General features: G+C 46.1%; 1 protein-coding gene across 2 annotated transcripts; it reads right to left on the bottom strand.

The window, feature by feature from the left end:
• Positions 1–2,914: 2,914 nt before the first annotated feature.
• Positions 2,915–17,261, bottom strand: SHQ1 (SHQ1, H/ACA ribonucleoprotein assembly factor). 2 transcript variants are annotated; one of them, XM_076072085.1, is made up of 14 exons: positions 17,040–17,261; positions 16,402–16,441; positions 15,471–15,633; positions 14,999–15,063; positions 12,471–12,593; positions 11,627–11,796; positions 10,751–10,863; positions 10,015–10,094; positions 8,467–8,621; positions 7,471–7,524; positions 7,189–7,312; positions 6,879–6,999; positions 6,665–6,782; positions 2,915–4,586 (listed from the first exon to the last, which is right to left on the bottom strand). In XM_076072085.1, exons 3-14 carry the CDS (start codon positions 15,611–15,613, stop codon positions 3,873–3,875), a joined length of 1,980 nt encoding a protein of 659 aa, XP_075928200.1. In that variant the 5' UTR covers positions 15,614–15,633; positions 16,402–16,441; positions 17,040–17,261; the 3' UTR covers positions 2,915–3,872. The 2 variants fall into 2 exon arrangements, with proteins under 2 accessions (XP_075928200.1, XP_032822396.1); XM_032966505.2 differs by lacking the exon at positions 16,402–16,441 and having other exon boundaries at positions 17,040–17,260.
• Positions 17,262–18,818: the final 1,557 nt, after the last annotated feature.

The following is an 18,818-nucleotide window of genomic DNA, read 5'->3' as shown; positions in this document are numbered from 1 at the left end:
CAATTTCATTTACCATATTACACTGCCATTTCAACTCTATCCCCCTAAGTATTCTTTGGTGGAAATACATGCTTAAAATATGCTAATTCTTGCAACCAATACAAGATTCCCCATTCTTTTTCACAACTCAATATTAATGAATCATTCCAATTGCTTTTTTTTCAGCACCACTCCAGGTGTTACGAGTGGGTGCTCAGACATTCCCTCCAGGATTAAGCCTCCAAATTGATGACAAGAGCTTGGGACGAAGGAACCGCTATTATCCTTATTGATCGCACCTCCAGCCGTGGCCGGCAGACGTTCCACAAGGTATGAGTGTTTAAAATCAAAGCCAACTAATGCCACCGGTGAGTAATGCATCCACCAGCCCCAGTGGACTGTGGCTATGGTTTAAAGGCGCGGCTTGGACAAGGCAACAGGGGACAGCGTTGGATCACTGGCTGCTCGTTGACCTTTCTGGAGCCCATTCTTACAGGCAGACTTACTTGATAGAATTCAAAGTCAAGCAGTCATGTTGATTTATGGTCCCACCCTTCACCGACTTGCTCCATTCACTCGCTCACCAGTGGTCAGTCACCTCCTTATCACCCTTGCATCGCTACTTACATTGTTACTGCTCCCATGAACTACATCGTTTCTTCTCCCATGTTCAAGACTCAAAGTCTACCAGACTGACCATTTTGTCTCATCCATTATTGCGTTCAACCACCATGCTGCAGGTCTAAACAGTCGTCTTTTGGCGTTTATTGCAGTGCGCGCGTTTGAAATTCACTCCCATTATCTCTCTTGACAAGTTCAATTCAACAAAGGTGTGAACTCTTCGATGTTGCTGTTTGGTGTGGACTGCTGGACATTTTGGGCTTTTGAGCCTGTGCTCAGCAACTGTGGTATAAAACACAGCAACCAGTGTTTCCATTCTTTAAGCTAATCCAAAAACCATGCCATATCTATTGCATTATATTCAGTGATAGAAACGCGTGAAATCAAGGCCATGACCATAGTCTATTCCATGGGTGCATGGTAGCATTTAACATGCAACAGAAACTGCTGAGGAAGCTCAGTCAAAAGCAGTCCGGTTTGGCTGCTTAAAACCCACAAAAATCAGCTGGCAAGTATTGGTAGGATAATGGATTAAAATAATAGTTTATTTTAGTTTTCACGTAAATAAATACCTCCCATGCTTGTTTGTTATTTGAGTAGATCCGGCGCTTTTTGGAGAAATGGTAAACGGAAAAAAATGTGAGTAAGCTTCTTAAAATCGAGCGGTGCATCTTTTAATTAATTTTAGAGATTCAAATAAGGGAAGTGGGCAGGTGGCCACACGGGTCAGAGCACCGAGCCTGCATCGCCGAGATCCTTCGGGGTCAAACGTGGGCAGCCACTCATGATTAAAACCGGGTCCTCAAGTGTAGGTGATGATCTCAGCCCTGTCACCAATAAGCGGCCACAAAAAAAAACAAATCTCATCACGGTTTTTTTTCGTCACAATTTGGCTAAAATACAGCTCGGATAACAAATATCGATCGTCATGTGCACACGTTACTATTTAGCAGGCCGTGTGGCAAAGTGCTGCCCCCTAGTGCGTTGATTAAAAAAAAACATAATAACGTCCCTGGGTTTATATCGCTGAGAACGGGCAGGTTTCAATACAACTTCTAACACATGGAGGAGGAGGAGCTGCATGGTTCTCTAACCGTTCCAATGTGATTTCCTGCTCAGTCACCGAGGCGGGGCTCATCCCCTGCTTACAGCTAAGCCACTGCTGGAAATGCCACACTCCCGTGGTGGTGGGGCACGGGGCAAGTATATCCATAGATCCACCGCTGTTGACTTCCCCACGAAGCGGTACTATGTTTTGTCACCCCAGAGGGACGATGGGCCGAATCAAACCCCCAACCTTCCGATTGCATTGTGTAAGCCGCTGGCTCTACGAAAGATAACTCGACGATCATTCATGAGACCAATAACCATCAATTGCTGTAAACCCACACAAGCGGTGATATTGTAGCACACGAGAACAGCATTTGCGATGTTTGAGGTGGATGAGATGGCTTGTAGGTAAGGTTGGAATTCTGCTCAATCTGCCCACTTAAAATATCTATTTTTCTTCTGTCCTAATGCGTGTTTATATTTTCACACGTGCTCTGTACAGGTCACAGAGATGCTTGGGTCTTTAGTCATAACGCGCAACAAAAAAGGCAAATATGTAGCGCAGAAATTATGTTTACACCGCTTGTCGTGGAAGGGCCTCCAATTAACGGAATTTGGCCTCCTCTCTCGTTCACGCTGAAACCACGGCTTGGAGGTGGAAGCGTCCACACTTTAAACCTACCACACGTGGCCTAACAATCGACAGTGTGATGTACCCATTGACACGACTGGATGGACCCGTAGGCGGAATTTAAATTGCCTATTGTTTCAGCTGCCATATCGGAGGATCAAACCGGCAACCTCTAAATTGATATATTAAGACGCTATATGAATTCAAATATCTATTACATAAACCAGCACTTGACTTAAAGCTTTCGTGACTGCAGGAATTCATATTCTTTGGGTCTTTCGGTAAAGTTACGTGGATAGGTTCATCTACGCGACTTTACCGACAGGCTCAAGAATATAAACCAGCACTATCACACTTTTGTCCTCATTAAATGCCTCATCTCTAGACCACTTTAAAAGGTATGACACGATTCTTTAATAAAGAGCAGTAACATTCAACTGAAGCCAATTTAAAAGCGACCTTTCAAAAGTGACTTTGGTATGTTAATTTACTGGCGATGTAAAACCAAAAGCTTTGATAATGAAAACGAATGCGGTGCCTTTCTTACTGATGTGACATGCACTCTGGTGGCTACTGATACATCGCCTATTTGTACGATCCTTTGGCTTGTGATATGACCGATCACGCATCGGGTTTTCATTGGCAATTTATTAGACGAAAATACAAGTTATATTAAAATACAATATTAAATGACGTTATCATTTTTTATTTTACAAACCAGCAGGGCAATGAAATATAGCAAACACTTGTCTCGCGGCTTTAGCTACAGTGATTTTGCGCCAAATGTATTGTGGCACAGTTCACTGATCTCACCCCCGTGGCTCGACCACGAGATTCCTATGTGCATCATAACTGTATTGCTCGCGATGATGCTGCCGCATAAGGGGCCGTCCATAAATGACGTCATGCACCTAGGGGGGGAGGGGGGTCAGACATTTGTGACGATGTGTGACGAGGGGGGGGGGGTGTTTGAGAAATGTGACGTCACATCAAAATGCGCAACTTTAAATGAATACAGACAACGCGTTCTACTTAATTAAATAGACTTTTTAATGTTTTCTCCTACAACATCAGAGTGCAGCACCGCATTAAATACGTACTACAATGACGATAGTTTAAAGCGATTTGAAGCATGTTTTATTTGGGGGGGGGGCAGAGCTTTGTGACGTCATATTTGAGGGGGGGGTCTGACTTTTTGTGACGCCGTGTGACGAAGGGGGGGGGGGGTCAAAAATCGTCCAAAATCGCGTGACGTCGTTTATGGACGGCCCCTAAGAACAGTGTCATCTTATCTCCATCTTATCTCCATCTTATCTCCATCTTATCTCCATCTTATCTCCATCTTATCTCCATCTTATCTCCATCTTATCTTCCAAGCGGGCCCCAGGCCAAGCCGTGTTTCCCAGCTTCCAGTGGTGCTAAAGGGGTTCAACCGCACAATTCTTCTTCCTGTAGTGTCCGCTATTGTACGTGGATACGTGTACGGTACTGTCCACTAGATTACATATTTCCCATTCTATACATTTGCCATCCAAGTTATACTTAACACGACTTTTCTATTCAACACCATTTCCATGCAAATGTCCCCCAGTCACAATTCTTCGATGAGCGGTCGTCTCCTTGGTTCCTGGCAACGCTCTGCCGCGCTCTCCTCCTCCAGCCGGCCCAAGGCCACGGGCGTTTCGACCAACTTTAGGAATTCCGCATTTGGTTTCGCTTCCAGAAACTGGCGTGCTTCCGGTGGGCCAGCGCCGAAGGCTCGCGGCCTGTGCTCAATCCCGGCAGGGTTGCGAGTGTCCCGTGCGCTTCCCTCGTGCACACGGCTGTTTTGCTTCGGGGGAGACTGTGCGAGCGCCGCACACTCGCGCGCTTCACCCGACGCCGCCCGGTTCTCTGCCGCGCCCCTTGCCCGGATGTCCGGAGAAGGGGCCTCCCCACTCCGAGCCGAGACATCCGATGCCGATGTCGCAGCCTCTTGATGATGTTTCATGGCACCAAAGTTGGCCTCGGTGGTGCCAACAGCCTCGTCCTCACATTCGCTACTGCTGCTGCTCCCTTCTGTGGTAGATTCACTACTGCTGCTGTCGGAACTTTCGCTGGCACCGTCAGAAGACTCGCTCTCACTTTCCGAGTCCGAACTGCTGCTGCTGCTGCTGCTGCTGCCGCCGCTGCCATCCTCCTTGTCTGCCCATGCATCGTGATGGATGTTTAGACGCTTGAGGTCAGAGGAGAGTCCTGACACCACACCACTGGCTGCACTTTCATCCGCGTCCTTTATTTCTACGTTCAACTCCTTCTCCTCCTCCTAAACGGATAAAAGCAAGGAATATTACAATTTTACGATGTCACGGAGGCGAGTATACTCCTGTCAACGGCAGTGCACCACCAAGTGTCAGAGAACAGAACTTCAAGTGACATTAAATCAGAGAGTGTCTTTTGCTGCATCTCCATCAGGGCTGATTTATCATTTCAATTCTCAAAAAGCTGCAATGAGGCCAATCTAAGCAAAACAAACATTTTTAAAATGACGGGTTTTTGTGCGGACCTTAGTAACCAGGCTAAGACCATCAATTGCCCCATTTGAGGACCTGGCTGCCGGAAATGTGACCCCCACATACCAGCGCTGCTGACGGTGCTTTGTCCCAGAGCCACAACTTACTACCCAACAAAACTTACTACGCAACACAACTTACTACGCAATACAACTTACTACGCAATACAACACAACTTACCACACAACACAACTTACCAGGCAACACAACTTACCACACAACACAACTTACCACACAACACAACTTACCACGCAACACAACTTACTACACAACACAACTTACTACGCAATACAACACAACTTACCACACAACACAACTTACCAGGCAACACAACTTACCACACAACACAACTTACCACACAACACAACTTACTACGCAACACAACTTACTACACAACACAACTTACCACGCAACACAACTTACTAGGCAACACAACTTAGTACACAACACAACTTACTACACAACACAACTTACCACACAACACAACTTACTACACAACACAACTTACTACACAACACAACTTACTACGCAACACAACTTACCACACAACACAACTTACCACACAACACAACTTACCAGACAACACAACTTACTACACAACACAACTTACTACACAACACAACTTACTACACAACACAACTTACCACACAACACAACTTACCACACAACACAACTTACCCGACAACACAACTTACTACACAACACAACTTACCACACAACACAACTTACCACACAACACAACTTACCAGACAAGACAACTTACTACACAATACAACTTACTACACAATACAACTTACTACAAAATACAACTTACTACACAACACAACTTACCACACAACTTACTAGACAACACAACTTACTAAACAACACAACTTACTACACAACACAACTTACTACACAATACAACTTACTACACAATACAACTTAGTACACAATACAACTTACTACAAAATACAACTTACCACACAATACAACTTACTACACAACACAACTTACCACACAATACAACTTACTAGACAACACAACTTACTACACAACACAACTTACTACACAACTTACTACACAATTAAGACACCGTGCTGAGTTTTCCCCCCCCCCCCCCCAAAGTTGACTTCTCAAAAGGATGCAGCAACGCCCTTCAGTTTTGGCAACCGGTGAATGCAATGTGGTTTACATCAGCATGAGGGGGGTCACGCACGAGGGGGTCACGCACGAGGTCACGCACGAGGGGGTCACGCACGAGGTCACGCACGAGGGGGTCACGCACGAGGGGGTCATGCACGTGGGGGTCACGCACGACGGGGTCACGCACGAGGGGGTCACACACGAGGGGGTCACGCACGAGGTCACGCACGAGGGGGTCACGCATGAGGGGGTCACGCACGAGGTCACGCACGATGGGGTCACGCACGAGGGGGTCACGCACGACGGGGTCACGCACGAGGGGGTCACGCACGAGGTCACGCACGACGGGGTCACGCACGAGGGGGTCACGCACGACGGGGTCACGCACGTGGGGGTCACGCACGAGGGGGTCACGCACGAGGGGGTCACGCACGACGGGGTCACGCACGACGGGGTCACGCACAACGGGGTCACGCACGAGGGGGTCACGCACGACGGGGTCACGCTGTCCTGAGTCTCGCTTTTGTCATTTTGGCGATCCAGGTCACTCTTGCAAAAACGAGACGATCCCCGGGTCTTTTAAGTCCATGCCCTATTAAACACTTAAACGTGATGTCTGAGTAGGCTTAACACATGTATTCAAAGCTTTCATTTGATGCCCCCCTAAGCAGTGAATGAGGGGATGCAGCATGGCTGCTGTAGACACCTGCTCCTTCTGCACCATGAGCCCGATCCTTTCCTCCTCCAGCAGATCGAATCCCAGCTCTTCTTTGCTTATCTTTGCTTTCCTGAGGGCGTCGGCGAGGTTCAGGAGGCGGTGAGGTCTGTGGACATTAAGAAATTACGAGGATATCGTCAGGTGCCACTTACGGCAACACTCAAGATTGGGGGGTGGGAGAGAGTGCAACTGCGCGTCTTACTTAGTCTTCTGGACCCAGATGCAGTAGTCGGTGATGTAGATGTCATTCAGGATGTAGGCTGGGTCATTCTCACGGAACAACTTGTGTGTTGCCAGAAGGCACTTCATCACACCCTGTCTGCCTGCAGGCAAACGACCACGCAAGGAGTTAAAGAGCAACGGGCAAAACATGCGCAACACACGCACGCTCCGGTGAGTGGGAGACCAAACATTTCATCGTGTACTACATGTGGTAGTTGACATCACAGAGTTGAAAGTGCATGGGGATAGTGTGTTCATCGATGAAAATGATCACTGAACAAATTACTTACCCAGAGCAAATATACGAGCTGCATCTTCTACCACCTTCAAGACGAGTCCAAAGTGCCTGTAAAGTGGATAGCAAAGCACTCTCCTGGCAAAGGACACCAGAACTTCTTGTAGAGTCTCATAGGTCTGAAATGATGCGGAAACAGAACGTCAGTAATGGGCGTTCACGCTCCCTTAAGAGATTGAGGCATCTGAGCATGACAAGATACGTGCACACCAAACTCGAATTTCATCGCAAGTGAATATTAATATGATACATATTGAAATGTGACTATATTTCCCACCTCGAACCAGCACAGAGTTCCACTGAGTTTCCGGATGTTCCAGGGTCCCTCCACCTGTGGGAAAACGCCCTGTGAAGAACAACTCAAGGACAACAGAAACCCATCCCGACTGGCCCAAATAATCACAAATGAAAAACACGAAATTAGCTGCCCTCATTATTACCACTTAAAATACATACTTGCTACAAGTATGGGCATAGGCCTTGATTTTTAACAGAGGGAAGGGCAGATTGACGAACAGTTGGAGGTGCCACATTGCACTTTAGTACCATGAGATGAAGTGAACATTCAAACCAAGTTGATAAATTACTTTGTTTGATATGAACAGTTCTACACTGGAGGACATGGCGTATCAGACAAACCCTAAAACGTCAAACGTATAAGTGTAAGGGGTTAAAGCGGTAGCAGTGGCAAGTGCACTGCACTTTGAATCCGGTAACCTGAGTTTGATTCCTGGCCACGGATAACATCCGTGGGAAGCGATACCTGAACTGCATCTGGGGCCACTCCTCCTCAACAACCCCCACTGACCAATGACCAACACAGCATAGGAAGGCATTCATCCAGTAGTGGACTGACAAAGGAAAGACAAGTTATTTTATGTACAAACTGTTTATTTCAAATTTGCTTGTGCACTACTGCCCGAGGCCCATATTCCTAGTCTCAGCTCGGCTCAGGATTAACTCTGGCACAAATATAAGTAAGCTCAAAGCCACGCTTCACCTGAGCAGGCTTCAATCATGGTTCCAGCCATGCTCAACATTTCCATGAGCTAAGCCTGAGCCAAGCCAAGCAACAGCTGAGCCACTCAAGCATTTTTGGAAGCAACCGAGCGGCTCGAACTTGAACTGAGCTGCGTTAAGAGGCCAAGCCAGAGCCCAGCCGTGACCAACATTACGGCCCTCAAAGTCTCGTCTATCTAACTCACGGAGCAGAAACACAATGGGATGGCAAAGTCTGACCGGCGGAGTCGACACTGCCACTGAGCACCCTTACGTGGCTCTCGCCGCCTGTGATGCGGACATCGTAGGCGACGGCGAGGATGATGTCCACCATGCCCAGGTAGGCCTGGCGTCGAGATGCCCGGTCCAGCACAAAGCTCTTGTTGGTGAAACGTCTGAGCTGCTCCTTATCCTCCTCTGTGAAGGGAACTGAAAAAATGACAAAACCACACCATATTCGTTGGGTCTTTCGGTAAAGTCACGTAGAACACATTTTTTTACAAAAAACTACGATTTTTCGATCGCAACACAAGCAATCGTCATCAGGAGGAAAAAAGGAGGTAAATGTTTTTGTTCTACGTGACTTTACCGAAAGACTCAAAGAATATGAATTCCTGCAGTCACGAAAGCTTTAAGTCAGAGATAAAACCACACCACCTTTATTATTTCCATATTCTTCTTTATCAAGTGTGGGATTCCAGATTAGACCGTGTTTAGCATTCTTTTCTCAAGCTGTCCGCCACGCACTACAGCACACATCTTCAACTCCCTAAGATGCTTCAGTTGTGTGTGGAAATGATTAATACGCGCCATGACCGCACTTGGATTACGAGTGGCTGCGAAAAACATCCGTGGTAAACTCCTCTTCACCTTCTCCAAGCTGCACTGACCAGCGTGGCGAAGTATGTTCAAATATACCTCATGACCCACACGGCGTAGGGGGTCCCCCTCGTCCAGTGGTGGATTGACAAAAGGGGCCGTACGTGCATATTCTCATTCACTGTTAAAATAGCACGACAGTGGAAAAGACATTATGTTTACCACACAAGTGTGGTACACGTCGCACCAATGTCTCTTGGCACTGTGCAGCTCAATGGCGGAGCAAGGATTTTCAGGTAGGGTGGCAACCCCTCCAGCAATGAAAAATGATAGGCCTTGTTAGCAAGTAAGGACTTGTCCCTTGCTTTTTACTCGACGCGTGTGCGGCCATCGATCGAGGGTCGAATTCGAACCGTGTGTGATTGGCATCGCGCTCGCTGAAGGTGTTTGCCTTCAGGGAAGTTGTGTACTGTATACGCAACTGCGCACAATTCTGTGAGTCACTTATAACTGCTTTGCCATTATTTATTGCCAATTATGGACTCAGACCATTGTCCCATCATCTCATACAGTCCCTCGCACGTAATAATACGCTACACAGTGGCAGTGGGGGTCGCAAAATGCTGATTTATCTATATATATGAAAGGGAAATTTGTGAATGTGTGTCTGTTCGAAATGTTTAGCATACTTCCCAACATGCTACAAACTTTAAATTTGGCATGTGGGTAGCTTCCATACTGTACACAATGTAAAAAGTATAAAAGTAGACTTTGTATTTTGGGGGGGGGGGCAATAATGGATATATTTTGCACGGCAAGTGAGCGGTGACGTCGCATCTGTGATGACTAAACTATTAATTTATGTGCAAAGAATGGGTACACCTGCTAGTTACTAATAAACCCCAATGATTCGATCGAAATTAGGGATTTCGATATCGGATCATTGGGGGGGGGCACGTGCCACCCCCCCACTGGCTCCACCAGTGGTGCAGATGTTTCTCACCTGCTCCAGCGTCGCAGCCATCCCACCAAGGCCGGTAGCTCAACGTCTCCATGACCGGCTCGTCTTCAAAGTAGTCGGCTCTGACGGAGCAGCACATGGCAACCACATGGCAATTTCTGGCATTTTACACCACGTCACTGTGGTAATTACCTGCTTGCTCAATACTCCAGGCACGAGCTCATTAAAATGAAGCATCTGCATATTAATGACCTGGGGCCTGTGGTGGGAAATGACCTAGAAAATAAATGCTAATCCAGTGGATGTCCAAAACAATGCCACCCAATCATAATCCCAAGGAATGTAATCAATATGCACTCTACAACGTAATCTGATATAATTTAAAATATGGATATTTGTAACTACAGTATAATTAATTCATTGAACAATTTCCATTCAAGGATGTAGCGTTTCACAACCATTTCATAATCATTGTAGTCGTCCGGGTTAGGCTGCGTATTGAATATATCTACTCTCAAGCTTTTGCCATGCACGAGTGTCGGAATCTTAACTTTCTGATGATGCCAGCAGTAGAAAGCAGTGGAAAAAACTCGAGCAAAAACATGCTCAAAGCGCAGCCTAACCCGATGACCCACGCTTAAAATTACATGCATTTTGATGCAACGTGAAAAAATCAGTAGCACTTATAAACTGAACTCCTATACAGAAGAATATATTAAAAACGTAAGGAAAAATATTTCTATATTTTTCTATTTTACACACAGGAACAACAACTCACAGGTAATGATCAGCATCAAACTTTGAATCCTCTGCTTGCAGACGGAGTGCCCTGCGCTGTGCCGCCGTGGAGCTCTCTGGACTCTGCAGGTCGATGACATCGCTGAGCTCTTCCTGCATCCAACAGAGGTGACCCACCCACCCCCATGGCATGTCCAAACAAAAAGGGTCCAGCCTATGACAATGCTTGCACTGCACTCACATGCCCAGAATCTAGGGGAATTATAAAACTTGCTTCTGCGCATGTGGCAGATTTGTGTTGCAAGAGATTCAACTAGCAAAAAAACATACAACCACTCCCCTATCGATGTCATGAAAAATGCATGGGTAATGCAAAATGTACATGAATAGCCTTTTGTCAAGCCACTGTTGGATTAGGATCTCGACACACCAGCCGGGTATGTGGGTGGGTTCTTTGGTCAGTGTGGGCTGGGGAAGGTTGAAAACAGAAATGTGGGAGCACTGAAGTACAATTAAACAATTTATTTTGCTGTACTGCTCTCTGCTTAATAGCCAATAACAACTAAGTTCAACTAAGTTCAACCCCGCCAATCCAAGCGGGGTTGAACTTGGATTTGAAATTGTGAGTGTAATGCAAATTTTCAAATACGGAAAAATGCAATGTACGAGACTTTTTGCGCAATATTTGTTTTTACATTTGTCTTACAATTCCCCATACACTTATGTATTACTAACAGATGCAATGCATGTCTTTGTCTAATAAAGATTCCTGTGCCCATCTCAGGTGACACATGGCTCCCTTAAGGCAGGCAGTCTTTGCCCTCATGCGCATGCTTTGAAAATCCCAAAGTTGTCTAACAAATCCCGACGGGGGATTTGTGTTTGACACCATCAGCTCGCTCAGTCCTCTCCGGACCTGCAGTCGGTGGAAGACACCAGTGCGTGATCCCCCAAATCCGTATCCAGTGCCGCCCAAGCATGCCGGCTCCTCATATGGCTTCTGTTCCACCTGCCAGTCAAACTCCTCCTCGTCATCCTCCTCCTCGTCATGCTCCTCCACACCCTCCTGGCTCTCACCCAGTGTCCCTGGAGCAGACGGCACAGCACGGCAACCATGTACTCACTTCTGTTCCAGAATGCGATCAGCGAGCCGGACTAATTTGACAATGCGAGTTGCCATGTACGGCCCTTTTGAGAAACCACTGATGAATGGGGGCTGCACCACACTGTGGGGGTCATGGGGGATTATTTGGCCATACTTCGCCACGCTAGTCATTGCGGTTTGAAGGCAGGGGAACGTAGGCATTGGTAGAGCACGATGGCATTTTCTGGACTGCCCTCAGGTGACAATACAGCGCCGCAGCAGTTCATGACACCAATTTTATGCACGGTGGTCACCCATAGAAGCATTATCCAGGCACAAGCGTGCTTAGTTTCTGATATCTGAAGAGATTGGGAACAGTCTGGGTGATTTGGTATTTTGTGTTACTGCAATACTAGATGACATTTTCATGCAGGGATGAATAGAAGCCGATATATGGAAGAGAACAGTCACATTTTTTTTCAATCCCGTACAAATCTCCCACTCTCACATCACACCCTGCTAGATTCGGACACATGCATCCGTTCAATGGGTATATTAGAAATAACACAAACTAGCATGCCATTCTGTCTCGCCCACAGGTACAACGTTACAGTTGCACTGACCATGATCATACCGTTTATTTTAGCTTGTCATGTGCTTAAGTTACTTTATTTACCCATCTCGTTGACAAGAGTCTTGGCTGAGCGGGATCCTCTGGGGGCTAAGAGTGCCGTTAGCATGTCCAACCCTTCAAAGTGCTCCCCCGGGCTCTCCTTGGGGACTCGTATAGTGAACACGCCTGGCAGTAACAAAACAAAATAATTAGAAGTGACACTTTTACTCATACACAACAAATTATTTGGTAAAGCTACATTGACAGTGGTGAACAAGCAAAATTAAAAAAATATCAACAAGTTCACGTTATTTTGCATTCTATTGATAAGGCTTGTTTCCTGAAAAATCGTCTATTATATATTTTCCTTCCAATGCTGATGAATGTGTTGAGTGTTTTCTTTAACTCACAGTTTTACAAGTTTTCATGCATATACTGCTATTGAACTCGGGTGGATTTTACTGGAAGACGTGTTAATGAATTACACCCAATATGGATGGAATATATAGCATTGAAGTTATACTATTTTGGGTTTAATTGAAAACATTTTTTTGCATTAGCTTCATCCTTGAGTGCTATCGGTGTTTATTGTAATGCAACCTGGGATTCTCTGCATGAAAAGAAATATATAACAACAAAATGTAAAGTATTGTATTCTTTGGGTCTTTCGGTAAAGCCACGTAGATACAGTGAGGGAAAAAAGCATTTGATCCCCTGCTGATTTTGTACGTTTGCCCACTGACAAAGAAATGATCAGTCTATCATTTTAATGGTAGGTTTATTTGAACAGTAAGAGACAGAATAATAACGAAAAAATCCAGAAAAACGCATGTCAAAAATGTTATAAATTGATTTGCATTTTAATGAGGGAAATAAGTATTTGACCCCCTCTCAATCAGAAACATTTCTGGCTCCCAGGTGTCTTTTATACAGGTAACGAGCTGAGATTAGGAGCACACTCTTAAAGGGAGTGCTCCTAATCTCAGCTTGTTACCTGTATAAAAGACACCTGTACACAGAAGCAATCAATCAATCAGATTCCAAACTTTCCACCATGGCCAAGACCAAAGAGCTCTCCAAGGATGTCAGGGACAAGATTGTAGACCTACACAAGGCTGGAATGGGCTACAAGACCATTGCCAAGCAGCTTGGTGAGAAGGTGACAACAGTTGGTGCGATTATTCGCAAATGGAAGAAACACAAAAGAACTGTTAATCTCCCTCGGCCTGGGGCTCCATGCAAGATCTCACCTCGTGGAGTTACAATGATCATGAGAACGGTGAGGAATCAGCCCAGAACTACACGGGAGGATCTTGTCAATGATCTCAAGGCAGCTGGGACCATAATCACGAAGAAAACAATTGGTAACACACTACGCCGTGAAGGACTGAAATCCTGCAGCACCCGCAAGGTCCCCCTGCTCAAGAAAGCACATATACATGCCCGTCTGAAGTTGCCAATGGACATCTGAATAATTCAGAGGACAACTGGGTGAAAGTGTTGTGGTCAGATGAGACCAAAATGGAGCTCTTTGGCATCAACGCAACTCGCCGTGTTTGGAAGAGGAGGAATGCTGCCTATGACCCCAAGAACACCATCCCCACCGTCAAACATGGAGGTGTAAACATTATGCTTTGGGGGTGTTTTTCCGCTAAGCGGACAGGACAACTTCACCGCATCAATGGGACGATGGCCGGGGCCATGTACCGTCAAATATTGGGTGAGAACCTCCTTCCCTCAGCCAGGTCATTGAAAATGGGTCGTGGATGGGTATTCCAGCATGACAATGACCCAAAACACACGGCCAAGGCAACAAAGGAGTGGCTCAAGAAGAAGCACATTAAGGTCCTGGAGTGGCCTAGCCAGTCTCCAGACCTTAATCCCATAGAAAATCTGTGAAGGGAGCTGAAGGTTCGAGTTGCCAAACGTCAGCCTCTAAACCTTAATGACTTGGAGAAGATCTGCAAAGAGGAGTGGGACAACATCCCTCCTGAGATGTGTGCAAACCTGGTGGCCAACAACAAGAAACGTCTGACCTCTGTGATTGCCAACAAGGGTTTTGCCACCAAGTACTAAGTCATGTTTTGCAGAGGGGTCAAATACTTATTTCCCTCGTTAAAATGCAAATCAATTTCTAACATTATTGACATGCGTTTTTCTGGATTTTGTTGTTGTTATTCTGTCTCTCACTGTTCAAATAAACATCCCATTAAAATTATAGACTGATCATTTTTTTGTCAGTGGGCAAACGTACAAAACAGCAGGGGATCAAATACTTTTTTCCCTCACTGTACGTGCATAGGGCACGCGAATCGTCATCATCTACGTGACTTTACCGAAAGACCAAGAGAATATGAATTCCTGCAGTCATAAAAACTTTAAGTGAAGATGTAAAGTATTGTATTAGACATTTACACTATGTTATTACTGCTAAATATTTCATTATGTTAATGTCCACTGTAAATGCACCATGTTGCTTTGTGATCAGATCCTCCTTTGACAAAGATGTTTAGTTTCCATGGGCTCTCTCACCTGGTTTAAAATTCATGGGTGGAATAAATTATTTGTATAGTTTTAGTGTTACACCGCACCTTTTTCTGCATCATAGGAGGCCTTTTCTCGTCCATCTTCAATGATCCGTCCTGGCAAGTTCAACCTAACAGAGCATTTAAATTTATGAATGAAAATCAAGGGTAGCACTTTTTGATACTGGCTTGAACGTGGAACTTGCAAATATGTCCACATAACATAGATAAAAAGGGCAAGTTGTCACCCAACAAAAACATAACCTGTTAGTTCATTGAAAAAATATCAACAGCTATCATACTATTGCATATGCGTTTCTGGTTGTGCTGTACAGCTTTCGCATGTGTTTTTGGATTGTACCGCATGTGGTTCGGCACGATGGTCCCCTTCCTGAAGATGCTTCCAGGGTGTCCAGTGAAATGTCGGACATATGCCGCACGCACAGTACAGCCCCGAAACACATGGGAGAGCTAAACTGCTATCATCCGGGTGTATTTGTGCTCCGGGCAAGGAACTGTGTTGCGTGTCAGCACTTGCCTCAAGAAGTAGGGCTTGGCGTAAAACTTGAAGTCGTGACCATCGATGTAAAGGTCCAGCTCTGAGACACGTGCATAGGGCACGCGAATCGTCACTGTCAGGTGATCGGTGTCCTGGCTCAACTCGAATGCCGGAGTGAGCATGGTGAGGTTTCTATTCGTCTCTGGGTGCAGTACAGAACAGAGAGGGGAGCCGTTTAATGAACGAATGTAGGTCATCATCAGCCATGTTCTTTTGACTGCTGGACGTATGACTACCAACACTGTCATCAACTATCAGTTCCGCAACAATCCATCTTGCTCGTAAACTTTAAATTCCTCCACACAATGATAAACAACTGACATTCCCAGCTGTGCTGTGACAAACTATAAGTGCATATAGTAAAACCCACTTGATCAATGATGTCCATCTTTGTTGAGAATCATTTATTTAAATTAGAAACCTCCTCCTTTACAGTATTTATTAGGTCTTTAATTAAATCTCCTTTACCAAATAGTTGGCTCACTTGCTCTGCAATAAAAAAAACGTTACTCGATCGAGGAAAAAACACATTAATTGCAGTTTGCATTCATCATTAAAAATGCCTTCTCCTGCATCCTTTTAAATATTGACCATCAGCTGGCACAGGTGTACTGGCATAAACCAATCATTCGCATCACCAAACCACAGTGCATGGGAAAGCTGGAAACTTTGAGTGGAAAAGGGGGCACGAAACTTTCTGCCCCTGTTAAAACTCGGGGCACTCGATTGCTGCACGTGGTCATTGTAAATGTCACCATGATTGACACTAGGAGCTATGACCCAGTTTTTATTATTGCGGAGAGGCCACCGTCAAATTAAAACCAATGGCGTTTGTTCTATATCCACATAATGAATTGCATACAATAGCTAGAGCACAGTATTCTAGCCATAGTTCATGCTCATCACTCACGTCAGGCACCGTGGGCAGCTTCACTGAAATAGACCGACTCCTGCCATTGATACACACACACACACATGTACAGTCTTGTTGTGTCATTCCACTGCTGGACGAGGGCCTCGCCAATCCCGTGCTGGACGTAGGGGGGGTGTTAGAAGACATACTTCACCGCGCTGGTCAGCTCTGGTTGGAGGCATCGGTGTACAATGGGACGTTGCTACACTGCCCTCTGCTGCTCACAACATATTAGACATTCGGTACTGTGCATGGACTACGCAGAGGTTCTAGAATATAGAGGGACACACAAGAGCTCAGTAAAGTCCGTTGTACTCGTGCAGGCATCTTCTGCCAGCAGTGGCATGAGGAAGTAAATTGCAAGGCTGCACTTTTACCCGCCCTATGTACAGTATTGTGATAATACTAAAGCAGCCGAGTACTGTTCACACAAGTGCCAAAAAGACACGACTCACGCCCGTCATCCGTCACATTCAATAGTACATTATTACATACAAAAGTAGCAACAACTAAAAATATAAGCAAAGGCAAAAGAACCGCACGGAAACGAATCTGCCCATCACCACCACCACCACAACAACACGTGGGCCAGTCTGAATGCACGCACGAACCCCAGATATAAAACGGCTACCTACCCCTCGACTTCTTCAACGTGCTGTTAGGGGCAGAGGCAAAAGCCCAAACGGGGTCGTGAGCGACAGTGCCAGGAGGACGCGGGCGGCTTAAGAAACGAGGCGAGAGAGCGAGCCGCTTGGTGGAAGCGGTGGCGGTGGTGGTGAGCCAAGTCGCCTTCGCCTTGGCTGGGAGTGCCGCACGGCGACACGTGGGGCGCGAGGCAGGAAGTGACGACACAGAGGGGGAGGAGGGGAAGGAAGAGGGAGGGTAAGGAGAGAGGGAGAGGGCAGGGAGGGAAGGGGGGAGGGGTGAAGGAGCGGGGAGGAGGGGGGGGAGAGAAAGGGAGGGGGGGAGCAGGGTGGGGGGGAAGCAGGGAGGAAGGAGCCGCGGAAGGAGCCGCGGAGGGAGGGGGAGAAGGAGGGAGGGGGGGAAGGAGGGAGGGGGGGAAGGGGGGGAAGGAGGGAGGGGGGGAAGGAGGGAGGGGGGGAAGGAGGGAGGGGGGGAAATGAGGGAGGGGGGGAAAGGAGGCAGGAGGGAAAGAAGGGGGAAAGAAGGGGGAAGGAGGGTGGGGGAGGAGGGGGGGGAAGGAGGTGAGGGGCTCTCATTCTTAGGTGTCAACGCTTTGGGGGCACAACTGCGCGCTAGTTGTCCGCACGCACGCTGAGTAACGCTCTCTTTAGTTAAGCGCTAATTGTTCACAATGTACGGCGATTTCTTCGGAGGCATGGCTGACTACTTAACTATTTACAAGTTTTGGCTAAAGTCCCTCTTGTGCCTATGACTGAAACTTGGCCATCTATACACAAACCTGTACAACCCATGTGGGACATTTGAGTTTGCAGGTCCATGCGGCGTACAGCCGTTTCAATACGGGAAAAATGTAACATTTGTTTGTGTTTCTCCCTTGTGGTGGGACTTTGTAGGATGAACGTTGAGATTTATAAGGGCACGGGGTGACCAATAAGGTCTGAATTGGTCTGTAATAAAATATTACGTGGTGTGCATTCGCCTATTGCTGCAAATGCATGAGCCCCAAGATTGTTTCAATAAGCACACGAATCCGAGCCATGTGTGGGTTGACATGTAGTTGCACGGAGTTCTTGGATTTGAAGCTTTCGTGACTGCAGGAATCCATACGCTTTGCTCCGTTCGGTAAAGTCACCTGATGACGAACGCTTGTGTTGCGCCCGAAACGTCGTGATTTATTTTATTTTATACCTACGTGACTTTACCGAAAAAAACAAAGAGTATGCACGGAGTTGTTCAACGTGTCTCGTTAGATTTGAGACTATAAAGTCATTATTTATATCACTACAGTATTAACCTTTACATGTGTTGTGTAGTAGACTCACGCGGAGACGAGGAATATGATGAGGGCTGTTGCCGTTTATTAAATCAATCCAAGGCCGTAGCCATGGAGTCAACATTGGGGGGGACCAAATCTCCCAGGGGGTCTAGGGGTCCCGCCCCCCCCAGAAAAAAAATCTAAATTTGAAAACGAATTTCCTGCCTAAAATATTAAAAAAATTCACTAACACATAGGATGGACTTTTTATTATTATTTTTCCAAGAATGTCTAATAGTGTATTACATTGCTGTTTTTTCTTTTTTACCTTTTCTTGTTTCATTGCATGTAATGGCAGAGATTAGGGATTTATAAAGTACAACCATAACCACAATCATATAAACAGAAATCTATTTTATAGCAATTTATTGGGATGGACATTTTGAGCATATTTGAATATAATTAATATATATTGGGGGGGGGGGGATCCCCCCAAATATGTATTATAATTACG

The sequence above is a fragment of the Petromyzon marinus genome, chromosome 36 (assembly GCF_048934315.1).
Source record: "Petromyzon marinus isolate PM22_M1 ecotype Great Lakes invasive population chromosome 36, UKy_Petmar_22M1.pri1.0, whole genome shotgun sequence".
In the NCBI taxonomy this organism is placed as follows: Eukaryota; Metazoa; Chordata; class Hyperoartia; order Petromyzontiformes; family Petromyzontidae; genus Petromyzon; species Petromyzon marinus.
The sequence above is the reverse complement of the archived record's forward strand: the minus strand, read 5'-3'. Positions and strand labels throughout refer to the sequence as shown.